The 27,389-nt window shown below is 42.7% G+C and overlaps 1 protein-coding gene across 6 annotated transcripts in view; it reads right to left on the bottom strand.

Annotated features, from left to right (window-relative positions):
- The window catches only part of ENOX2 (ecto-NOX disulfide-thiol exchanger 2), a 1,377,678-nt gene that overhangs the window by 124,846 nt on the left and 1,225,443 nt on the right, over nucleotides 1-27,389 (bottom strand). For all 6 annotated transcript variants that reach the window (XM_085607631.1, XM_085607636.1, XM_085607633.1 and 3 more), the window contains one exon: nucleotides 23,621-23,722. In XM_085607631.1, coding sequence (XP_085463757.1) covers nucleotides 23,621-23,722 — 102 coding nt within the window. The remainder of the gene's footprint in view (nucleotides 1-23,620; nucleotides 23,723-27,389) is intronic.

The following is a 27,389-nucleotide window of genomic DNA, read 5'->3' as shown; positions in this document are numbered from 1 at the left end:
TTAAACAAGATCCAATTCTAGGTATAGAATTTGGTGTGTATTCAAATAACTGCATAGAATTAGGGGGTTCTCTGTGGTTATCTCTAGTCTTGAGAGACTTTGACTCTAGAGATAGACTAAGTTGAATGTATACTCTGTCAGTAAAAATCCATATGGAAACTGATTATTTAAGACCACTGGAGGCTATTCAATTTAACCTCAAATATAATAAAACTTGGGTTATATAATGTTCTTCTCTATTTTCCATTCATTCTTTAATTAAAAACATAAAGGTTATTTTACCTTTAAATAAATGACAAGACATTTTGATTTGGATTATTCAGATTTAGTATAATGTTTTAGATAATTTCAATCATACTATAGAATATATATTGGTTGGTGTTAAGCCACTAATGTGTTCTGTATACTTCCCATTAGGTGTTTATTTAATAAAATATACTGATATCAAACTGAGCACCCACTATAGATGAAGTTTTGAAAATCTACCATAAGAACAGAATTAAAGGAACAGTACAGGTGAGATCACAACATAATTTTTTTAAAAAATCAGATCTAAGCACTACTTCTGGATTATTTTTATCTTCTAAAAATTGTAGATTGGCTTTGTGTTTGGGGTCATTTAAAACTTGGAATTCTCATTTCAAGGGACCTTCTGAAATTAGAAACCCCCAGAAATAACTTTTATAATAATGTATACATTCTTGAAATATTGTCAGATATCATTGAGCCTGTTATGCACTGGAAGCAGTGTACCGCCATCTCCTTAAATTAAAAAATTAAAAATGTGATATATAAACATCCTGTTTCCGTTTTCTATATATTAAGCTCTTACTTTGGATCTTATTTCAGATTCTCATTATGAATCTGGGCAAATCCCCATCCAACTGGATCTAAATATTGTACACCGCGAAGAATGGCATTCTTAACTTTAATCAGACCATCCACGACCTATCTGGTGAGATTTTTGACTTCACCCACCTCCTCTCTTTCGTTTTAAATTCTCAAACATCAAAGATTCATTTAGATTGTTCTAATTTGGTCTCCATGTCACACTTTCTCTTTTAGAATTTCTTCTGATCTCTGGATATGTTACAATTTAAAATAAACTACTTACTCGCCAAATTTGAAAACTCTATAGCCTGCATTTAATTTGCTGTCACTTTGAGGTAAGATGATGGCCAGAATATCTTTAGTTGAATAGACGTAAAATGATAGATTGTCTAGATTATATATATCATGTAATACGGAGTCTTTGAATACTATGTTGGAGTATTAGAGTTCCATTCTCTTTTAGTATTCAACTATAAATTTTTGGAAATTTCATGTCTGTGTATTATAAGTGGACATGTATAGGAATGTAAAAGGAGTAATGTGTATACATTTTGTAAATATAAATCTCATTTCGGTACAACCGGATTGATCAAAATGACACTGAAATTGTTTTTAATGTTTGTAAATATATGTGTATGTCCGTCAGTTTTTATGATTGTATTATATATATATATATTTTTTTTTTCTATTTTCCAAATACAGCCCTGAAGAAGTTCCACTAAGAAATTATATCTTGAAGGGAACGAAACGCGTTGGCTGTGGTTTTTGTATCTTTCTACTTGAAATAAAAATTAAACAAAGAAAAGCATAAAACAACTCTTGGACTATGCATCTATGTTCAGTGCACCTCCATTTAATGTAAATTATTGGTCAGATTCTGTACTGAGGCACCACTAGGTGAATGGTGCTGGAGAGTTTGTGCACTAACAGCCTGATAAGGCAGCAACTGACTGGAAGTGAGGTGCTACCATTTGAGTCCGTCACCTTTTGTTAGTTTGGATATTGTCACTTTCTGGACTGGTTTGCACTCACTGTTGCTTTAGATAGAACTTGAATATGTCACGTTTTAATGACGGACGGGAGGAATTAGCGCAAGACCTTTTTGGCAAAAGTGCCACCCCAACACCCACGGTACCAACCACCACGGAAAAGCAAGGACTACGTGCCTTATTCTTAAAATTAGAACGTCTTAAGAAACAAGAACTCGCACGATGGTGGGATGGAGTTACACTCCAACAGTACATAGATAATAAAAAAGTCCCAAGAGGACTACGCATTCTAATCTTCCCCACATTCGAAGATCTGAGTGCGGATCTACTTAAAGAATGGGAAGTAAATCTGGAGAACGCGTCATTAGTTATGATGCAAATCCTGATAAGAAATGCAATCGATAAAGGGGCTAAATTGCTATCGGAGATTCAAAAGATAGAATCAGAAATTGAGACATTAGAGACCAAAGATTTAATTGAGAAGAATTATGAGATCTTGAAAAAGGTAATTTTAAGCCACCAACAGTATCTTAAAGATAAAAAAATGCGGAAAATTCGTAGAGATGATTGTGATTACAAGGAAGGGCGAATATACACCTTCGCCAAAAAATATGATTCAATGCAGAAAGCCGATATTAAAAAGAGAGGAAGGGAAGAAGTTGAAGATACACGATCAATAAGCAGTACCTCAGTATCTTCACGAAGTAGTGTGGCCTCAAGTAGTAATCAAGATGAGACCCCTTTAGGGGAGGGTATCACTTCATTTCAAAAAGAACTGGCCACACTCCGGATAAGCAGCAATCAGCGGAAAAAACAAACTCCAAGACGAGAAGAGGAGGGAGGAGAGGAAAAGGAAAAAGAAAAGACAACAAGAGGCAGACAGCAAGAACAGGTGAAAATGACACTGAGACCCAAGAAACCGTGAGTGCAACCCATGTAAGAAGTGACAATGTCATAACTCCAGTTGTTGATAACTCAGAGAATACGAAATTGGAAATTATTAATTTGTCTGACAGACCTATTGATGTTGATGAACAAAGCTTGTTATGTAAAGGCCTCGGATTCTGTCCTACACAGTCAGGTGACTTATCAGATGTACATGTTGACTTGTTCAAATTCACAAGAAAATTGAAATTAAAAGAGTACTTCAAAAATCAAAATTGTGGTGTATCTGTTGAGGGGAGAGTCATAGAACCTGTTACACATAGCATTGAGGATGTCCGGAACATACAATGTCTTCTTTCTATTGAGGAAGATGATGACCTAGAGATTGAAACTCTCCTACGGGATTTAGACATTGTAGAAAACGTAAATATAGACAGTGGTCTAAGACCAAAGTCTAAGTTTGTTCCCAATCAGGGATACCATTCAAACATCGACAAATTTCACAAAAAAGTAACAGATGAACTATACAAGCTAGAAAAATCAGAAAAATACTTGAAACATGAAAATCAAAACCTGACTAAAGGTGAAAGAGAGGCACTCAACAGATTGGAGAATGACAGCTCTATAGTCATCAGGAAAGCCGATAAAGGCAATAATGTGGTAATAATGAATAAGGTGGACTACATGGGTGAGATAGACCGACAATTAAGCGATAAAAACTGCTACGAAGTCCTCAAAGGTAATCCCATAACTGAACTCAGCTCTCGAATAAATCTAATGCTGGGAGAGTGGAAAGAAATATGTCTCCTAAATGATTTAGAGTATAGATTCTTGAAAGTGAACAATCCACGCTATCCATGTATTTATATACTTCCGAAGACACATAAGAAAGCTAAATTCCCACCTGGTAGGCCAATAATATCAGGAGTAGGATCACCCACTGAGAAGATGTCTGAGTTTGTAGATCACAAACTACAAAAATATATGTTTAATCTTCCATCATTTCTAAAAGATAGCAAGGATGTCCTGTCCAAATTGATGGACTTCGCCTGGTCAGAGGAACTTTTCTTTGTCACGTGGGACGTTGTTAGCCTATACACATGCATTGAGCATAAATTTGGTCTTCTGGCAACACAGTCATTCCTAGACAAAGACAAAGCAGATACATTCGAACACAATAGGATGATTTTGAAGATGATGGAACTGATTCTCACCACGAATGTGTTTCTCCATGATGGGAAATGGTATCGCCAACTTCGTGGTACAGCAATGGGCACTAAATTTGCCCCCTCATACGCATGCCTATTCATGGGATGGTATGAGGCGCTTCATGCATGGGGCAGAGAGGCCTCCCCCTGGACACAATATATTGTGTTCTGGGGGAGATTCATTGATGACATTATCTGTATATGGTCGGGGTCTGAAACTAGTCTCCATGATTATTTCAATCATTTAAATAACAACTCTTATAATGTGACCTTAACAATGAACTACAACAGAACAGAAATAGACTTTTTAGATCTACATTTATATGTAAAGGATGGAACGATACAGAGTGCTTTGTATAGAAAGGAGACTTCTTGCAATGGAGTACTCCATGCCACGAGTGCCCACTCTAGATCTGTCATTAAGAATATTCCTTACGGTGAGATGGTGAGGGTAAGAAGAAACTGTTCAGAAACACACATCTTTGAGAAAAATGTATCAGAGACAGGAAATAAATTTTTGGAAAGAGGATATGAGGAGAAAGACGTAAAAACAGCTGTCTCGAGAGTACATCAAATAAGTAGAGAATCAACACTAGAGAACAGTACAAAAAAGATAAGATCTAATAATGACAAACCCAGATTTATCACAAAATACACCTCGCATAGTCAAAAATTTTTTAGCATTTTGAAAAAGAACTGGCATATGCTACTTGAAATACCCACTTTTAGAACAACTTTGACTAAAAATCCAAGTATCACTTATAAGAAGGGTACGACTTTAAAAGAAAGACTATGCCCGAGTTATGTGACTTCAGTGAGAACAACTCAAACATGGCTACCGACGAAACCGGCTGGTTTCTTCACATGTAGCTCCTGTAATATGTGTGCCTTCGGAAAAAACAAAACTAAGGAGTTTATGTTTAACAACCAGAAACAGTATAAAATCAGAGAATTCATCAACTGTAAAACCTGTTTTGTAGTTTACATATTGGGCTGTAAATGCGATCAAATATATGTAGGGAGCACGACGAGAAATCTGAAATTAAGAATACAAGAGCACAGAAGAGCAATAGTGACAGGGGATTCAAAATACCCTATGGCGGAGCATTTCAAAAAAATCCATCCAAATGATAATGCATTCTGGTTCTTTGGCATTGAACATGTGGCGACATGTAATAGAGGTGGAGATAGAGCCCTCATGCTAAGACAACGTGAGGCAAAATGGATCTGTAGATTACAAGCAATTAAGTTTGGCCATAATACAGATAATGAATTCCATTACTTTCTGAATTAGGACATTTATTAAAGCTTTAAATGTAGTCAGATTAATTGTTTTGAAAAGCCATCAAATTAACTGAATATTACAAATGTGATGTTATTTGCTGAATAGGTTGTGGAGATACATCAATATTAAATGCTTTGCATTGGATTTTTGTCTTAAGCAAAGTGACAGCAATGTTAGCCATGCAGTAACCCCAGCATCAACAGACTTACTTGTAACGCATCTAATCCATCTTTCTCCTTTAAGACGTAATTCGCCGTATATTTTTCATCTGTAAGGTATTCACCTTATTCGCCCATAATAGCCAATGGGACCCAGTAAGAAGTTATAACTGTCTGCATTAAAACTGTCATTTGGGACAAGCATTTACTTACTCTTGATGCTTCTAGAATTGCATATACTGCAAAAATGTGTACGCCGAGTTAAACATAAGAAAGTATTTCTCCGTTCAGGCCTTCTCCCCTCCAACTTTCTTATCAAAACTTCTCTCGTTGAATCATTATTAAATCCTTACACGTCCATCAATCGGTATAAACGAGACTCCTAATGATAGCTAAATAAAAAATGCCCTCCACTTTACTAGAGTTGGCACGCATGTGGAAGACTTATGATGAGGATTTCCTCAAAAAAGCTTAAAACTAGGTGTTCTAGATTTGAATGTACATAATTAATTATCTAAATATATCTTTTAGGAATCAATCTGATCATAACTCTAGGAAGAATTCGACCATTTAAAGATGGCCAAACAAAATGTATCATCATAGCATATTGGAATCGGCACATAAGCGGATGACGCGTAACGCGGATGTCATCGATACACGTCAGACTAGTTGTTCGGGTTTTTGAATCATTGTTATTATGCATCTAAATGTGTCAAATAGGATAAAGTCCAATTAAAGAACAAATTGACAACATTAGGACCACTCATGTGCAAAACCTACCCAGATCAATTTTCATAATTCACCTTACTCATTATAACTTTGAACATCTATAGACGGCGGAATTATTCTTATTCAACTTAGCCGACGTTGCGAGCCTACTGTAATTTGTAATAAACTCTAAACTAGCTATTCACGACACAGTCCGATTAATTATTAACCTGACAACATTAGGACCACTCATGAGTTACATATATTTAGATTAATCCTCATAGTACGAGTCACGCGCCGTTATGACTTCGAACATTCAAAGATGGTGATACTATTCTCACTGGAAATAGTCGGCGTCGCGAGAGTACTATGACCTATAGTAAGCGGATGTCAACGATACATGTAGGACTAGTTGTTCTGGTTTTGAATTATTGTTATTATGCATCTAAATGTGTCAAATAGGACAAAGTCCGATTAAAGAATGAATTGACAACATTAGGACCACTCACGTGTTAAACCTACCCAGATTGATTCTTATAGTTCACTTTATTCATTATAAACTTGAACATCCAAAGATGGCGGAAATATTCTGATGTAACCTATCCGACGTTGCGAGCTTACTGTGACTTGAAATAAACTATAAACTAGTTATTCACGACACAGTCCGAGTAATTAAAAACTTGGAAACACTAGGACCACTTATGTATTTCATGTACTTGGATTGATTCTCATAGCACGAGTCACTCTTCGTTAAAACTTTGAACATTCAAAGATGGCGGTATTATTCTCATTTAAAACAGTCGGCGTCGCGAGATTACTATGATCTGTAGTAAGCACTACACTAGTTATCTACGATTTGTACAAACTTATCAATACATCTAAATAAATTGATTAAGATATATTCTGGTTAGAAAGCAACTTGCGCAAATTGTAAGAATAGAAAGCCTTTCTATCCACTCTGCGTTTTATTAAAGGAATTGTTTTGCGAACGAACAACGTAGTCCCCGCGCTATAGAATATTGAGTCGATCTCCACTCTTCTTTCTATCATCCCAATGACATCCAACTTAGATCCATCTGTGTGCAACTGATACATGAAGAACCATTCATGCACTACATTGAAGATACGAAATAGCCATTTCAAAATGGCGCTACGATTCGCGAGAGGCTGTTAGTCTCGGGTAGGCATTCGCTCTTACGACGCATATTGATGACATCATCAAGTATGGGCCTGACCAGGTGTTACTAATTAAGAGCACTTAAACAAACTATTTAAACACAAGATAAGCTGGGTAAAACGGTCGGAGAATCTGGAGGTGATTGAAGAACGCTTAATAAGGTACCTGGATCATTTTTTAAGATCCTCTTTGTGATTTTTGTATATGAGAGAGTAATTAATCTTACTTTAAACTTTAAAAATTTAGATTTTAGAATTAAACAAGATCCAATTCTAGGTATAGAATTTGGTGTGTATTCAAATAACTGCATAGAATTAGGGGGTTCTCTGTGGTTATCTCTAGTCTTGAGAGACTTTGACTCTAGAGATAGACTAAGTTGAATGTATACTCTGTCAGTAAAAATCCATATGGAAACTGATTATTTAAGACCACTGGAGGCTATTCAATTTAACCTCAAATATAATAAAACTTGGGTTATATAATGTTCTTCTCTATTTTCCATTCATTCTTTAATTAAAAACATAAAGGTTATTTTACCTTTAAATAAATGACAAGACATTTTGATTTGGATTATTCAGATTTAGTATAATGTTTTAGATAATTTCAATCATACTATAGAATATATATTGGTTGGTGTTAAGCCACTAATGTGTTCTGTATACTTCCCATTAGGTGTTTATTTAATAAAATATACTGATATCAAACTGAGCACCCACTATAGATGAAGTTTTGAAAATCTACCATAAGAACAGAATTAAAGGAACAGTACAGGTGAGATCACAACATAATAATTTTTTAAAAAAATCAGATCTAAGCACTACTTCTGGATTATTTTTATCTTCTAAAAATTGTAGATTGGCTTTGTGTTTGGGGTCATTTAAAACTTGGAATTCTCATTTCAAGGGACCTTCTGAAATTAGAAACCCCCAGAAATAACTTTTATAATAATGTATACATTCTTGAAATATTGGCAGATATCATTGAGCCTGTTATGCACTGGAAGCAGTGTACCGCCATCTCCTTAAATTAAAAAATTAAAAATGTGATATATAAACATCCTGTTTCCGTTTTCTATATATTAAGCTCTTACTTTGGATCTTATTTCAGATTCTCATTATGAATCTGGGCAAATCCCCATCCAACTGGATCTAAATATTGTACACCGCGAAGAATGGCATTCTTAACTTTAATCAGACCATCCACGACCTATCTGGTGAGATTTTTGACTTCACCCACCTCCTCTCTTTCGTTTTAAATTCTCAAACATCAAAGATTCATTTAGATTGTTCTAATTTGGTCTCCATGTCACACTTTCTCTTTTAGAATTTCTTCTGATCTCTGGATATGTTACAATTTAAAATAAACTACTTACTCGCCAAATTTGAAAACTCTATAGCCTGCATTTAATTTGCTGTCACTTTGAGGTAAGATGATGGCCAGAATATCTTTAGTTGAATAGACGTAAAATGATAGATTGTCTAGATTATATATATCATGTAATACGGAGTCTTTGAATACTATGTTGGAGTATTAGAGTTCCATTCTCTTTTAGTATTCAACTATAAATTTTTGGAAATTTCATGTCTGTGTATTATAAGTGGACATGTATAGGAATGTAAAAGGAGTAATGTGTATACATTTTGTAAATATAAATCTCATTTCGGTACAACCGGATTGATCAAAATGACACTGAAATTGTTTTTAATGTTTGTAAATATATGTGTATGTCCGTCAGTTTTTATGATTGTATTATATATATATATATATTTTTTTTCTATTTTCCAAATACAGCCCTGAAGAAGTTCCACTAAGAAATTATATCTTGAAGGGAACGAAACGCGTTGGCTGTGGTTTTTGTATCTATCTACTTGAAATAAAAATTAAACAAAGAAAAGCATAAAACAACTCTTGGACTATGCATCTATGTTCAGTGCACCTCCATTTAATGTAAATTATTGGTCAGATTCTGTACTGAGGCACCACTAGGTGAATGGTGCTGGAGAGTTTGTGCACTAACAGCCTGATAAGGCAGCAACTGATTGGAAGTGAGGTGCTACCATTTGAGTCCGTCACCTTTTGTTAGTTTGGAGGTTGATATGGAGTTGAGACTCCGCCGGAGACCAGAGTCCTCTGATCTCCGTCTCTCCCATATGGCCCCCCCATCCCAGGAGGGACGCGTCCGTCAGTACTACGTGCTCCGGTTGGGGTAGGTAGAGGCATCTGCCGCTGACCCAATCGCGGTCCGTGAGCCACCACTGCAACCGTTTCGCAGTGCCCTCCGAGATCAAGACATGGTCGGACAGGTTGCCTCGATACTGGGCCCACTGAAACTTCAGGTCCCACTGCATAGCCCGCATTCGCCACCTGGCATAATGCACCAACAGGATGCAGGAGGCCATCAGCCCCAGAAGCCGCAGCACCAACCTGACCGAAACCCGGGATAGAGGCCGAAAGATGGGAATCAGACCCTGAATATCCCGGACCCGCTGTTCCGGAGGATAAGCCCGAAACTGCGCCGAATTGAGAACCGCTCCGATGAAGAGGAGCTTCTGGGAGGGTCTCAGGTGTGACTTCGGCATGTTGATGGAGAACCCCAGCAAATGCAGGAGGTCGGCCGTAGTCTGGAGGTGGGAGACGACTTGCTGGGGCGAGCCCACCTTCAACAGCCAGTCGTCGAGATAGGGGAAGACTGGAACCCCCGATCTGCGCAGATGAGCTGCGACCACCGCCATCACTTTCGTGAACACCCGAGGGGCACTGGTGAGGCCGAAGGGGAGCACGGTGAACTGAAAGTGCTCCTGACCCACCGTGAACCGCAGGTAACACCGGTGGGCCGGCAGGACGGGGATGTGAAAATAGGCGTCCTGCAAGTCCAACGCTACCATCCAGTTTCCAGGGTTGAGGGCAGCCAGAACCTGAGCTAAAGTTAGCATCTTGAACCGTTCCTTCCGGAGGAAGGCGTTGATGCTCCTGAGGTCCAAGATAGGGCAAAAGGCCCCCTTTGCCCTTCTTGGGAACCAGAAAGTAGTGGGAATAGCAACCACGGCCTACTTCTGGACAAGGAACGCGCTCGACGGCCTCTTTGGCCAAGAGGGTCGTAACTTCCTCCCGCAGAAGATCCAAGTGATCCTCCGATATACGGTGGCACTGCGGTGGCATGGCTGGAGGGGTCGTCTCGAAGGGCAGGGAGTAGCCCCTTCGGACGATTTGCAGCACCCACCTGTCCGAAGTGATGGATCGCCAGTGGAGCAGGCGTAGAATGGGCCTGAAAGCTCGGACTAGGAGGGCTTTGAGGCGGATGCTGCCGGGGTGGATGTGGACTGACCGGCACGTTGTCCTCCAGTACCGCCACGGCGGAATCCACGTCCGCGACCGCGTCCAGGTTGGGTCTGCGGCCGGTGGCTAGGCGGACGTGAGGAGGCGCCCCTTCCTTGGCCACGAAAGGCGGAAGTTTGCGGCCGTGGAGCCGAGAGACCCAAGGACCTGGCCGTAGCCCGGGAGTCCTTAAAACGAGCCAGCGCACTATCCGCCTTCTCACCAAAAAGGCGAGTGCCATCAAAGGGCATATCCATGAGGGAACTCTGGACATCTCGCGCGTCAGCAAGCGCCTCGGCGAGACGTGTCCGGTCCTCCTCCGGCCACAGGGGTAGCACGTCCTCCACCGTATCCCACAGAGAGTCGGAGAAACGGTCCAAGAGGCAAGCGGTGTTCAAAGACCGCAGGCCCAAACTCAGGGCAGAGAACAGCTTCTTTCCGAACTGTTCTAGCCTCTTGGATTCCCGATCCGGAGGAGCGGACGGGAAGAAGGATTGGGAAGTGGAGGCCTGGATAACCAGACTCTCGGGGGTGGGGTGTTGAGACAGGAAACTGGGATCGCCCGGAGCAGGGCGGTGGCGCCAGGCCACGTTCCGATCCACAGGAGGAACTGTGGAGGGCTTGGACCAAGTGCCCTGCAGAACGTCTATGAGGGCCTCATTGAACTGCAGCAGAGGCTCAATGGAGCTTGCTGACGGATGAAGCACCTCTGTGAGGACGTTAGTCCTCATGGCCACAGCAGGCAGCTCGAGCCCCAGGGCTACGGCCGCCTTGCGCAGCACCACTGAAAAAGCTGCACCTTCCTCCGAGGCCACAGTCGGAGGAGAGATGAAACCAGCGTCCGGGGAAGTGTCCAGACCACTAGCATCTCCCAGTTTGTCTGCCCAGTCCTGTGAAAGTTGGCCCTGTAGGGCCATAGGGTCCTCAGACCCCTCCCAGTCGCCCCCGTCATCCAATTCCTGATAAACAGGAGGAATGATCGGAGCCGGTCGGTAGATGAAACGCTCATCCATCGGCGTCGGGTGCGGCGTCAAACGGCGCCGGGCCCGGACAGGGGCTAAACCGGGGAACGGCGTCGTCCGGGGAGCGGAACCGGTGTCGGCGGAGGAGGAGTCCTGAGGTCGACCGGCGCCGGCAGAGATCCAGGCCTGGATCCCTCGGGGACCTGCGGCGTCAGGACCGAAGTCGTCGACGGCGCCAGGGCCGGAGCAGCCGGCACGCGAGGTCGCCCAGTCGAGCCCGCGCGGCCCGAAGGCGCGCCAGCAGACGTCTACGGCGGAGCCAGGCCCCTCATGGCCGAGAGGAAGGCACTGACCTCCGCCGGAGTCGCGTCAGTCCCAGGGACCGGCGGGTATGGGGACGGACGCAACTCCTGCGGCTCCAACGGAGCCGCAGGGGTGGGACCACCCTGACCCTCGGCCGAGTCGCGCGACCGGCGAGGGGAGTCCGAAGAGCGGTGTCGCCTCTTGGACTTCTTAGATCGCTTCGACTTACCCGAAGACTTCGAGCCCGACGAGCGATGATGGTGACTGCGGCTCCGCGACCGGTCCTTGGACCTCCTCCTGGACCGGGACCGTGAGCGGCGCGGAGCCGAGTGCCGAAGCTCGAGAAGCTTACGGGACCGCTCCCACCTAGCCTTCGAGGTCAAGGCCTGACAATCGGGGCACGACTCCGCGTCGCGGTCGGCCCCCAGGCAGTAAAGGCACCGGCGATGGTGGTCCGTCACCGACATCAGTTGATGACAGGAGTCACAGGCTTTAAACCCGGGCATCCTACCGGCACCAGAGTCGAGTCGACAGAAGACCAAAAAGAGTAAAAAAAGTTTAGTCAAAAATTGACTAAGGGGTTAAGCTGTTCCCGGATCGGCGCTGTCTGGCGCGGAAAAAAGAAGAACTGACGTCAGCGCGCGAGGGCGGCGTCATTCCGGCGCACCACGCCAATGACGGACGCGGAGCCGCAGACGACGCCTAGCGACGCGCAAGGGGTATTGCTACAAAAATCTTTCCGGATCCAGCCTGACGCCTGGGGATATTCTAAGGTGAGGAATCTAACTAACGTGTTTCTTTCAGATTCACTGGGATTGAAAGGTCGAGCTGCAGAGAGCCCACCGATTCCCATGTCACCTAAAATCACAACCTGGTCAATCTAATGTATTACCCCGGGCTATCTTGATTTCTATGAATAATTTTTTTGCGCGAGAAGCTGTTTTTGATCTTGCTAGGCCTAATAGAAAAAGGGTTGCTAGGGGGTTTGATTTTTTTGTGAGGCTAGATTTTTGCCAGGCGACAGTTGAGCGAAGGTGCCAGCTTCGCCAACTAATTGCTTTAGTTCAAGTTAAAGGGGCACAGGTATTTCTGCTTAATCCCGCAAAATTAAAAGTGATCTACAAGGGACAAACAAAGTTTTTCAATTTGGAAATACAGGCAAAGGAGTTTTTGCATCTAATGTAAGGGGGCAGAGGTGGGGGACATAAGTGAAATGCTCAGTGGGGGCTCCCGGCTCTCCATTGCTAGGGACCTACGGTCCTTATGCCACGTAAAGGGGGTGGGGAGGGATGTTGGGGGGATCGGGGTTTGGGGTATAGAGGGTGTAGAGGGAGGGTTTTGGGGGGTGGGATGGCTGGGAGGGGAAAAAAGGGGGAACATTTTTTCCACTGTTTCATGTTTCTATGCAAGATGATTGTTATTGATTTTCAGATTGTAGTATTTCAAATACAAACTCCGAAGATTTATCTATGGCTAATTTAGGCTTACGAATATGCTCCTTCAACGTATGTGGGCTTAATGGATATGATGAAAGGAAGAGAGTTCAGTCTGAGCTCAGGGTTATTAACCCAGATATAGTTTGTATACAGGAGACTCATCTCCCATGGCTCAAGCGGCAGAGTTTATTAGATCTGGGGTTTAATCTATTGGTTGCTTCCAAGCAATCTAATACAGTTAGAGGGGTAGCAATATTAGCTAGACCCTCGGTAGTGGCCCCAGGACGGCAAATGGTAGATAATCAGGGGCAGTGGGCTATCTTGGAGTGCTTAGTGGGGGAAACAAGATTTACTTTATGTACAGTTTATGGGTCCAATCTGGATGAGGACACGGTTATGGAATATCTGAATGGTGAACTAGCACTTTGGCCCTCGCCTTTAGTAGTATGTGGGGATATGAACATTAACCTGCCTGGTAACACACTTCAGCTGGGCAGACAGGACTATAAAGGTCGTAAGCCTAAAGTGTTTAGGGCTCTGAGGTCTTTGCTTATGGATCATGGTCTGGTGGATGTCTGGGCCACCCATCATGTGCAGGATCCAGGATATACCCGTTTCTCTTGTCCCCATAAGAAGCTAGTCCGGTTGGATTATTCTTTTTACATCTGCCGCATGGGCCTCTGAAGCTTTAATGCAAGTCTACCCTAGGGTCACGTCGGACCATGCTCCGGTCGTTATTAGGGTTTCTAATATGGCGATACATAAGCCCCCTTAGTCTTTTACGTTTGATAGGAAGCTTCTCTTAGATCCAGCCTTTGTTAGCTATATGAAGAGTTGGATTAAAGATTATTTCCTAATAAACAGAAACTCTGCGCCTTGCAATATGGTCTGGGACTCGTTTAAAGCCTGTTTTAGAGGTGAGGTGCTGAGCTATGGGCTTTTTTTACAGAAACAGGTGAAACTGACCATTTTGGAGCTATATAATCAACTTAAAGTGCAGAAGAAAGGCTGTCTGGTGGCTTGGGGGCCGGCCAGGATGAAACTGACTTGCTGGATAATCTGGTACATTGTAAGGCGAACATAAATCGAATTTGGTCCCAAGAAATTGCATGTAAGCACCAGATGTATAAGAAGCAAATGTATGAGTATGGGGAAGACACTGGTAGGTGCCTTGCCCAGAGAATTCGTGCCAAAGAGGCTCATCAAAGAATACAAGTGAATAAGGATATGGGAGGTTCATTGGTTTATGACCCACGGGAGATTTTATACGTTTTATACAAATTTATATGCAGAGCAGGTCTCTGGTAAACTTCACCCTGATCTGGGACTCCCTCCTTTGCCGTGGGAGCAATTGGACCCTGCAGATTGTGAGATGTTAGAGAGACCATTTACCAGAGAGGAGCTGGAACATGCTGTGAGCAGTGTGGCTGGGGGAAAGCTGCAGGGCTTGATAGGCCCCCCGCGGAGGTATATAAAATCTTCTTTCAAGAACTGAAAGAAGATATGTTTGTTGCATTTCAGGCTGCCCTTCTCGGTAATGGCCGAGATCTTGGCAGGAAGCTAATATAGTTATTTTTAGGAAAAAGGACAAACCTGCTGACCTCCCCGGTTCGTATCGTCCAATCTCCCTGGTGAACTGTGATGGCAAGCTATATGCAAAAATGTTAGCTAATAGATTATCATTGGTTGTGCCTCCCTTGACAACACGATTTTATACCAGGGCGGGGGACGGTCAATCATGTTAACAGAGTCATGGCCCTTCTCGACATCGCACAGGTCGAGTCTAGGATGTTGGGACTAGTTCTGCTCGATGCAGAGAATGCGTTCGACCGGGTGGCCTGGTGATTTCTCTGGGGGGTTTTGGACCGTATGGGATTTGGCCCAGGGTTCATCCAGGCCTTGCAGGTTCTCTACCGCTCTCCCACTGCTAAGATATGTGCAATGGGATATAGTTCCAAGGATGTTTTGATATCTAGGGGTACGCAACAGGGGTGTCCGTGCTCCCCGCTCCTGTTTGCGTTGTATATTAATCCCTTTTTAAACATGCTGGAACTAAGTAACCATATTCCACCGTTTATGGTGAATAATGAGCATTTTTCTGTGTTAGCGTATGCGGACGATATTGCTGTCATAACAACTGACCCAGATATAGCTATCCCAGAGATCGAATATTTAGCTGGTAGATTTGGAGCTATGTCTGGATACAAGTTAAATATTACTAAAACGCAATTAGTCTGTACAGATCGCTCACGGGTATTTTTAATGTCTTTAGTGTCCTACTACATACACACATGCATATATGTTTATTTCTCAGGATGGATATTTTTCTTCTATACTCTATGTATAGATGTGTGTATACATAAATACAACATGTTTGGTGCTTTTACTGCACAAAATGCGGTGGCTTAAAAACATATACTGGGAACTGTGAAATATGGAAAATATTTTATAGTTGCTTCCAAAATATGGATTTCTTCACCATAATGATAGCCCCCAAACCACTATGCAGAGCTTTAACACGGTCACGGCTGCTAGGGTTATGGGCATGGAGGATCAATTTATGCAGTAATGTTAACTAAATTGTTTACTAGAAACAATATTTTTGGTGAAACAATACATTTATCAAATTATTTGAAAAATTACATGGCATATGCAGTAAAACCATAACTATGTAGTAAATGCTGGAGTGAAAGAACTGCATAAATCCACATACCTCACCATTGCCTGTCTTTGTTTTTAAACAATAATTTCTTCAAGAAAGGTAATCAAAAGATAAATATTCTAATTCCAATCAATGCCATTATTAGCTGCACTTTTAAGAAAAAAGCTTTTTCAAGCTTACTACCCTAAAATAAATCAGCAATCTAAAAATTAAATAACAGTAGTAACTACGTAACATGGTCCTCTATTGCTTTCTTGGTTTAGGATGACATTTACGAATCACTCATCCATGATCAACACGGAAGCCACGTGTCCTGCTCTACTCCCACACTTATTAAAAAGATAATTCCCGGAAAAACTTTTTGGTGTGCAGGCTACTCAAAAATAACTGGTTTGGACTTGGAGTTCAGCATATGTGTTAGGAGGCAGGCGGTTAACTCCTTGACACCGCAAGGTTGGTGGTGTGTTTTTCTCCTTATTTTAGCCTTCATTTCGCTTCTGCATGAAGCCAAAGCTGCAGAATGCAAGTACCTCAAATATGGCTTTGAAGAAAAAAATGTACTCAGAAAGCGCGCCTTCTCTGGTTAGGCACAAATTTGTTCAGTGAGTTCTGAGCAATGAGCATTCTAAAACGGTGCTGGTTGGGCTTTTTTTATATCTCTGGTGTTCAAAGTCAATTTTCAGTGATTCGCTACTCCTGAGAATCATACTAGAATTTTTTGAAACACTGACTGGCTGGTGAAGAACTCTGTTTTTTCCACCATCTTGTAAATGGGCTTTAATGCTGGGAAAATAAAATTACCAATCAAGGGGATGCACCGTGAGACGTGTATGACCCCATGCAGTTCTGGGGGGGACCAAGAGGAATGGAAATTCAAATAACAGACCAAGGAAAAATGGAGAAAACAGTGTGTGATTCACGAGTCAAAAGGCGATTGTCAAATCAAGCCATCATTTCATGTAGTAGATTCGTCTATCGTTTTCTGAAAGAAGAAAAAAAAACTATAATCGGATATGATATGTGACTTTTTAAAAGGCTGCAAAGTATTGTGTAAGACATGGGGGTTGTGGGGCAAAATAATAGGGAGAGGCAGAGAAAAAAGTTACAGAGAAGCGTAGAGCCAGATGTTTCGCGCAGAGGGAGTTTTGTGCAGGAGGGCTTGTGAGCACGTGGCAGACTGAGAGCCAGGACTGGCTACAGGCCATGCCCTGTCAGTAATACTAGCTGCTCATGGCCATGGTCAGTTGTGGTTGGATGTCTCCAGTGGGTTGGATATACGTCTCAGCCTCAGGCAATGTGGCTAACCACCGCAGAGCACAGCCTATGGGCATGCACAGTGAGTGCTGGGGGCTTGCAGTGGCTTGGGTGCAGGTCCGCAACCCTTACCCGCTGCACACAGCCCAACACCATGCATACCAGGGGTTGTATAAAAGTTTATTGTTAAAAAACATGCACATTTACTGGAAAAAAGGCAGTTAAAAATTCAGTTATGGTTGTGTCCCAAACACACAAAACCACTGAAATTGCACAATACATGACATAACTCGCCTATCTTGCACAAAACATCCATTTCGAACGACACTGAAAGGTAAATAGGCAAAGATGGCAGGCGATTCGAGTTGCGACATGTGCTGCATGCCATAAATGGTGCAATTACGTAGTTTTGTGCATTGGAGCTACTAAATCAGTTTTAAACTCTTGGGGGAATGTGTGTGTTATTTGTCAAAGTCCCGTTCTCGTTTATACGTAGATGCATCCACCACCAGATGGTGTCAGTACTCATTAGTGAGCGCTAGACTTTGCTATCAATTTCAACAGAACTTCTACACATACAAATAAACAAGCACTAAGGAACTTAATTCACCGCCTTACGCGCAGTGTGGCGGTCAATGTGTTTCAGCTCAGACAGTCTTTCTAAAGACAAACCGTCCTCAATTCCCTGTAGACAAAAATACATATTCAGCAATGAAAACAAAAACATAGTTCACACCTAAATCATTGATATATATATATATATATATATATATATATATATATTGCTAAATATACATATGGGTTAAGGTTCAGAACATAAATATATTTTAAATAGTGATATTTACCTGCGATGTAATGTTGAAAGTAGTGCTTTACATAGTATTTGTAGGAAAGCTTATCTGCAATATATCGATTACAAGTTAATGACTCCCAAGGTATATCGCTCAAGATGTAATGTGGCAGTCTCACACATGTACACACGCACACACCCTCTAAGCCAATTTGTGCAAATAAGGTTACATATGCTTATAGTAAATTTGCGTTGGAGAGGTGGCTGAGACTGATGACCTGTTGACCATGGAAGAAATAAAGGTGGGTATCTTCATGGTCAATGTATGGCCTGCCCTAGGTCCAGAGAAGCTGTACAGTGAATTCTATCAAGTTTTGAAATGAATGCCACAAAGACTTTCTCTAGTTTATTGGTTGTGGCAAGAGGTGAGCACAGAAAGACATGCTACCTGTAGTAAAAGGCAAGGAAGGATAATTCTCCTATTAAAAAACCCAAACTCTAACCAATGTAGATTCTACCTCCACTAACCGTGGTCTATTGTAAACAATAACTGTAAAAGTTTAGCAAAGGTGGCCAGCATGTTTCTGCGGTCTGCTTTGGTAAGATGAAAATGAATAGGAAATTCATTGACTTCTTGCCTGAGTCAGTGTGTAAAACTGTGGTGCATGCGTTAGTCACCTCCCATCTTGACGATGCCAATGGACTCTATCTGCGTCTTCCTAGTGGTTTGATCCGTAGGCTGCAGATAGTACTAAATGCGGTGGCTAGGCTGGTCCGAAAGGTCCATCTTCGTCACCATATTTCCCCTCACCTCAAACAACTTCATTGGCTCCCTGTGGCCAAGAGAGTTGAATTTAAGGCCCTCACATTTGCCTTCCGAGCCTACCAGGGAAGAGGCCCTATGTATCTGAGATCGAGAGTTCGCCCTTACCTTCAGGACAGATGGCTGCGGTCCAACTTGAAGCGCTACCCATGCGTCCCCTGTTTTGCCAAAGCGAGAATGGGGGCAGAACTTTCGAGGTGGGAACCTCTAAAAGCTGGAATGACCTGCCCCTCCAACTTCATATGATGCACTCTGCGCAGGAGTTCAGAAAGGCCTTGAAGACCTGGCTGTTTACCCGCAGAGTCTAGTGGTCCGCTTGGCTATGATGTTATCCGCGTTGGCCCTGGAACACCTCTGTTGAGGTAGCTGCGCGCTCTATAAATTTCTATTATTATTATTAATATTATTATTACATGACCAATTCAGTGCACCACACCAGACAGGATTCATCTTTGCTAAATCCATTTCCTACAACCTATGGTATCTTAACAATGTGATTGCAGGGAGGCAGAGAGGACTGGCTCTGACCATAGCCACTTTGGATTGTAGGAACACTAGATTTAGTGAGTAGTGTTTCTGTGGAAGCAGCAGTGTCACCCAAAGTTTCAATCAAAGCTAATAAAGTTTAAACATCTTGTGAATCACACACGACTGAGGTGTATGCTATGAAAGGGAAACATGGATATGATGCCTGTGATCTTCACTGATGTTTGCACTGTTCATTTAGTCACTAGCCTCTATGATAACTGCCTCTTTTTGCATATTCAACCCCTAATTTTTGGACTGATGGTGCTCGCTTTTCAACTCTGAGAGTGCACTGAGGCCAGCTAACCTGATCCCAGTGCTAGTGTTCTAACCCTATACCAAGTTATGTTGAATTGGGTACACCCAATTGGCAAGTACCGCCTTACTTAGAAGTCCCTAATATGTGGTACCTCAGGTACCCAGGGCATGTAAGACAGCGTTAACCCAGGGCTGCAGCACTGGTTGTGCCTCCCTGCGTGTGACAGAGACAAAATGGAGCCCAGCCTGTCACTGCAGACAGACAAGGCAGTGTATGACACTGCCAGTTCGACTTTGTCATTACACCAAATGGCAAAGTTACCACTTCACTTAAGTAATATATGTACATCTACCCTAAGGAAGGCCTATAGAGGCAATGGCAGGGAACTGTATTTTACTAAGAAAGACATATGAGTTTCTATATGTCTTAGCAGTAACACTTTCAAATTGTTGTATTGCAGTGGAAAGGTTAGGCGCCTCATTGGCTAACACTGGGTAACCGACTAGCATCCCTGCCCAGCTAACTTATAAATAAATGGGACCAGCAAAAAAAGTCAAGTAAGGTATCAAATAATTGAAATGATGAACCCGACCTGAAGGCTAGGCGAGATTTAAGTCACTACTAAAGATAAGCAACTTTTACAAAGTTGCCACTCTGCACTTCAGCTAGTCCCGTAGCCTCACAAAGGCACTAACACAGACGAGTTTCTGATCACCTGGGTAGACGTGTGAACGACTCCCAGGTCAGGGAACAAAGACAGTTGCTTCAGAGCGAGGTGTCACCTCATCTCGCAGGATGGTCACTCAGGGTGTGAGAGCTAAAGGCAGGCTTCAAAGATGAAGCCCCCTTTGAAGGGTCGCTTATGACAACATCCCTGCGCAGGATGCCTTTTGTTCCTGCAGTCAATTAGGAGGCAGAACTATGGGAAGGAAAACGGTGTCCAAACTGGTTTACAGTTGGCGTTTAGCCCACTGATATCTACACCTATAGGGTGAGCCACCCTGCTGCCGACGACCGAGGAAGAGTCGTGCCATCTTGAAGGGGCAAGAATAGGGGCACTCTAGGATAGCCAGATTCTATACATCTCAGGAACTTTGTCACTACGGAGGAGGGAATGCAGTATCCCATTGGCCAGTGACCATGTGGTCCCCTTGGGGCACTTTCCTGGGATAAATAGGGCACCCCTGGCACTCAGTTCATGTTGGCGAAGAAAAGAAGACTGAAGAAAGACTACCCTGCTGCTGCTGACCCGCGCAAAGAAAGGCTGCACCATCAAGAGTATTGCACCTGCTGCACTTTAGGGCTAGTGAGAATGGAACTGTGTCTGCGGCTCCTGACCCAGGGAAAAGGTGATTTCCCAGCTTCAACAAGACCAGTGACTCAGAGGATCAGTCTGCTGATCTCCTTGAACCAGCTCCAATAAATGCTCGAAGAGCCTAAGCTTACAAGCTGGTAGCACCGCAGATGTTTTGCCGCTACCAGTCGCTGGGCACCACAAAGGAAATATCCAAAACCTGCACCTGAGTCTGGCAAACCCAGGAGTGCTGTCCAAGTTTGGATTTGTTACATACAAAGCACACCAGCTACCACCAAAGAGTTTGCATCCAACAGCAGTGGCGCGTGATCAGTAGTGCTGCATCGCCTGTCTGACTACTGCAGTGTAGAGGACTTCAAGGGACCCTGATCTCAGTGGCCAAAGTCGATCCTCAACACCCGTGGTCCAAGTACCACCACTGAGACACCCCTGTCGAACGCACCACAACATGAGCATCCTTCTGAGCATCTTTGCCTGCATCCCTCCGCATCAGGATCACTCCATTGACTTCTATTGCGGTTGTCCTGTAAAGTTTGGAACTTGCTGTAAAAACACTGTTGGCTTGGTAACTGTCCAAAGTATCCATTCTTGACCCGTAGATCTTATCCCTGCTCGATTAGGTCACCCAAGACTGGCCAGAGTACTCGCACTAAACTTTACGTGTGCCAGTGCTTGTTGTGGGTTGCATTTAAAAGTGCTAAAAAGTTCTAAAATCCGTATCTCCAGAACCCTCCAGTGGATTTTAAAGATCAAGGTCTCAAAATATTAATAGAAATGTGCTCTAAAGTGTTGTTGTGTCTTTCTTTTGGTGTGTGAATTTCTTATTTTGCTGTCTGGTGCTGTTAAATGCTTCACACTAAGTTCCTTTGGGTACCTGCAAGTGTACTTAACGATAAGGCCCCACAGCCCTACCATATAGTACACCCAGAGCCTCACAATAAAGGAGAAAAAAAAGGTATGGAAAAAGCACAAAACTGTATTTTTTCCTTTATAAAGATTTTGTGCTGCAATAGATAACCCACCCAAAAGTTTCTTGCCACAACATAAGATGTTGCAGATCCATTTTACAAGGGTGGGGGTGGTGGGCGGGTCCTTGGTAGCTTTGCACGAGCAGTCAGGCTTATCTCAGAGGCAATTTGTAAAGTATTTGTACATAAAACTCACAGTAACACAGTGAAAACACTACAACTTGACACCACATCAGTTAGAAAGATACACAATATTTATCTAAACAAGACCAAAACAACAAAAACCAACATACATAAGCAGAGATATCACTTTTTAAAGGTTTAGCAAGTTTAGTCCAAAGAACTCTATGGGTGTGTTGATTTTAGTGCAAAGTACCGGTGATGCGGCAAAATCTGAGACAAAAAAAAGCAGTAGAGAAGGGAAGCATCAGAAAACACAAGTGATGCGTCGATTCTTGAGTACCAGGGCTATGGAGTTGTCAGTTCTTCTGCACAACAGGAGAAGTGATGCATCGACTCCTTACTGCGAGGTGAAGCAATGTGTCGAATTCCAGACAAGCAGCCTCGGCTACTTACTGCGAGGTGACGCCGCTGGAGACTTGACACTCAGGTGCGATGCATAAAAAATCCAGCACGCTGGGCTAATGAGGCAGCGGTGAAACAGGTGCTGTTGATTCTCCCAGCCGCGGGCAGGTGATGTGTGGATTCCTTCAACTGCACAGCAGGGCCTGCATTGGAATCGGAAAAATAGTGCCGAGGACTGGGACTGCGGCAATCTCTCAGCTGCACGACAGGCACTGTGTTGAGTCTTTAACCGCACTGCGGCTATGCGCTGGTTTTTCAACCGCACGGCGTTGCTGAGGCGGGAAAAACATAAGCTGAAGGATGATGCATAGATTTTCAGTACTAGAAGCAGCAAAATCACCTCCAAGGGCCCAGAACTGGGATTGGCACCACTTGGCAGGTTAGAACTCCCAGTCTAGAAGTTTAGGGGAGCTGCTGATGAAGCCTTTGATCGCCTTAAAACTTCCAACAGAAGGCAAGCACACAAAAACCCTTGAAGAACTGTGACAAGCAGGATAAGAATGTAAAGTTCAATCCTTCTACTGCTCAAGACAGAAGCAGGAGGCCAGCAGAACACAGAATCAAGTAAAGTGGCAGTTCCCCTCCTACAGCTTCTCCAGGTCTAATTCTTGGCAGAATCTCGTCTTGTTGAACATACACTGCACCCTTCCCTTTGGACTACTTGGACCTACCTTAGGGGTGCATTACGCGTAATAAAAGGGAACATTTGGGCCTAGCAAGTAGGTGCACTTGCCAGGTCGATATAGCAGTTTAAAACTGCACTCACAGACACTGCAGTGGCAGGTCTGAGACAGGTTTGCAGGGCTACTCGTGGGTGCACAATCAGTGCTTCAGGCCCACTAGTAGCATTTGAATTACAGGCCCTGGCCACACAGTGCAATTTATTAGTGTCTTACCAGTAAATCAAATATGCCAATCATGAGTAACCAATCACAATCATAATTTACACAGGACACTTGCACTTTAGCACTGATCAGCAGTGGTAAAGTGCATAGAGTTCAAAAACCAGCAAAAACGAATCCCAGCATATAGTCAAAAATACAGGAGGCAGAATCAAAAAGACTGGGGACACCAAGTCACAGACTCCAATGCTAACAACGGCTAAGCCTGTTATAGCCATTGCACCTGTTTGTCGAATGTATGTGTGCAGGTTTACCGCCTCCTCTCCCCTTGTGTGCTTACCGTTATCATTGCTAGTCGCTGTTGGGATAGCACATGTTGTTCTCTTACTTTCAGCAGTTCAGCCTCTTTTTTCTTGTATTCATCTTGTATTTTCAGTAGATGCTGAAAAACAGAAATGAAAGAAAAAACTGACTATCTCTACGATCAATGCAAAAGTCAAGATGTAAGGAAATCTTTTTGGTGCATCATTCTGCCTTCGAGGACGTGTTTCTATCGGAATGGATAACTGAGCATTGTACACTCAATCATCACGCTCCGTCTCATTCAATTTTTTTAATCTCCTACTGGTAGCTCAATGGATTAATACATCAACTGCAGGGACCTGTGTTTGACCACATTGCCAGGAGGTTCAAATCCCAGAGGGTACACTCAGCTTTTCGTCCTTCATATGTCGATAAAATATATGTTGATAAAATAAGTTATCATTGAGTTGAGTAAAAATAAACATCTTTTATTCAGCACCAGGATACCTTTTTGGGGGAATGTGAGCTTTACAAATACACTTTATGTTTAAGATACCGTAGAGAAAGCAATCCTTTTTGCTAGTTTTTCTCAGCACTGGCAAAGCCAGTGGGGGAGGCTTTACTATGGTAAACAGCATTTGTGCAAGCAATGCATTTAAATAGCATTTATAAATGTCCTCATTGACAAATGCCCTCATTTACAGGTGGGCACATTAAAGTAAGATCTATTGGCTTTGCCAATCCTTGTATTCCGCGTTATTTACACCGTTCAGCAGTTCCCAAATACAGACACTCAAAACTGGAGACGCTGCCCTGTACTCAGGTCCTTCAGCACATCTTTGAAAACAACTACAGCATGTCTAGAACGGAGCACCTTATAATTGGCTCCAGGAAAAGAGTCTCTGTGTTTGATCTCAGAAGGACGGTGCAGTGGTTGCCAGAAGACAGCCGATTAACCTTTGCATACATCCCCAAGCATAAACTCAAAGCTGTCCCAACAAATAGTATTAGCTGTATTGACAGCCAAAATTCACACAGGATGTACGTGCTTGCTCAAAAACTAGAACTCTGTTCCGATCGATATCTATGCTCATCCTATGAAATGAATTTCAAAAAAGGGTAAAATCACAAATTTATAACAACCCATCTTTAATTGCTTTTTTTAAAAACGTTTTAGTCATAGCTCATATTTTAGCTAGATGTAACTATGCTGTTGTGCTCAACATAAAAAATATATTATATATAAAGCTAACTTAAGCAAGTCTTTTGACACAGGTCCAATGTGACACTAGAGGCGACAAACGTATGCCAAACAACGGTGTTATTTCACCTCAAACTGGAGGTATCTTTCGTAGCCAGAGTACTATGTGTAAAGAGACACATCCCAATACAGTCATAATAGAGGAATGTGAGTTATTTTATAGGTGCTAAATATAGTAAATGGCTAACATTAGCAGATTAACAAAGTACGTATACATAAAAAAGGAAAATGTAAATCTATATATTTTAAAACTGCTCTGAAAATGTGAAGGGATTTGAAATTGACGGCTAAAGAGTAAGCTGGCATCCTTAGCTTGATTTGTGGGAGCAACACAATTACAAAAAAAACTGTTATATTGGCAAGTGTGGCCTCAATTGAAGTACTGGTATACACTGACAAAATAAAAGCATACATTAGGAGCAAAGTAGACAAAGTGATATGTCACGGAAATCGCTTTGCCTTTTAAAAGAATGAAGCCACATTTTGAAAATCTACAACCTTTCCATTTAAATTTGTATGTTTTGGGTTGTGAATTAAATCAAATATTTTAATAAATTTTGTATGTGACGTATACTTATTTCAGTATTTTGGGGTGTTGTATTGAGGTTCAAACAGTAGAAATTGGTTAGGCTTCTAGTAGTGATTCAGTCGGGGTCCACAGAAATAAAATTTTTATGAATTACTACTGTAGAACTTTAATCATCTAGGAGCTGTTTTACACTAAGTGTCCCAGGGCGGAATGGACATAGGAATGCACTGCAGCGCCGAGTAAGACAATGCACCATATCCATAATATAGCAATAGATCTCCAAGCTGAGGAATAAAATTTACATAGACTTTTCGACACTTTCTGAAGAAGGTAGAAGCAAAGCCTATAATGACTTTAAATACCTTTCTTTTTAAGAACGCCCACATCAACTTCATATTTGAGGACTATAACTCAAGCATTTGGCTGAGGAAGCAAAAGGCTGAAAGGCCTTGTATTGCATTCATCAGCAGCAGGGAGAAACAGGTAGAAGAGGTACCCTTTGCCCTCCAAAGCTTCTCAGTTAGTTGTTTGATCTCCATCTTCTAGCATAACAAGCTACATTATGCCAATGACCTCTACCATTCAACAAAGGAACCTCCCCCGAGGGTGGAGTTGGTACTGTGTGGTCCCCCAGCTGTGGTTAGACGCCTCTTTTTCGATGGTTTCCGCCTTGTCTTTTGGTGTTATTATTTTTTCTTTTTGTTTGTATTTCTAAAATTTATGTATCCGGATAACTTCTGAGGTGCACCCAATATTTTGTCAATTCGGCTGAGCCCCAGGGTGCCCATTGTTTCCTTGATGTTGTTGACCATGTACATATTAGCGGCCGGCCCTGGTGGTTGTAGGCCCATGTTTGTATTGATTTTTATGTGCAATAAAGGTTTTTCAAAAAAAAAAACAAAAAAAAAAAACAAAAGGAACCTCCACTCCAGATTGGTGCCTCGTCTCAAAATTCCACCAGACAAGTAACAAGCATTGGCATAGCCAATAGATCTCACCTTTGGGACCTTATAAGTGTTTAGCCATGCAGCACATTATCACCCACCAGGCAGATTTCTGTAATGGAAGTAGTACTTATGTAAAGTGCTCTCTTTTATTCTCTCTCTCTTCTCTCCCTCTAACATCCATAGAGAGGTCAAGAGGTCATTGAAAACAGCTATCAGCCTGCAGCTCGGAAGATTTTATGGTTAGACAAACTAATATTTCTGTGAATTACCTAAAACTTCTAAATGAAAGTTCTTCTATTCGTTCTGCACTTTATGCACCCCAACACTACTGCACCCTGCTTTACTCATTTTACATGAGTAGGTAAGACTCCTTGATAACAACGCACATATTCAACGCCGCCCGAGCTCAGGCCCTGCCCTAAGGACACCAAGGCGTGCATTTTCGTCTAGGAGGGTAGGAACAAGAGTTAACTGAAAACACGTGAGCTCACATTTCTGACCAGAGGAACATGCTTCGAAATAACAAATGTCAGACCTCACGCTTGCCCCTCGCAGGAACCACGACACTGAGCTCCGCCTGACTGAAAACACACTTCAGAACCCCATGTTGAGGCAAGGCCTGGCCACATCAGCAGTCATTTCATTCTGACAACGGCAAATGTGATTCAAACATAACATCCATATGTTAATCTTGACAGAAGTGAAGGATTGCATTGCCCTGGACATGCACGCACCCACACGAAGACGCACACACACACACACAGATGCATTCACATACACAGGAAAACGCACACAGGCATGCACACATACACAGATGCGCGCACAGGCGCACACACACAGATGCTGACACATACGCGCGCACACACACACACTCACAGGCACAGGCACACAGACACGCACACACAGATGCCACACACATGGACACAAACACACAGGCACACACCCACATTCATGTTTCAGTCAGCGAGGCTGGGAGAAAGAGTTAATTCCAAACTCCCTGAGTGTTCAAATGTAAGACAAGAGCAGAATTTTCTAGAACAAAACTGCTGCATCCGAGGCTCCGGCAGGA

Source organism: Triturus cristatus, chromosome 5_2, assembly GCF_964204655.1.
Source record: "Triturus cristatus chromosome 5_2, aTriCri1.1, whole genome shotgun sequence".
Taxonomy (NCBI): Eukaryota; Metazoa; Chordata; class Amphibia; order Caudata; family Salamandridae; genus Triturus; species Triturus cristatus.
This window is presented reverse-complemented; position numbering and strand designations above follow the sequence as displayed.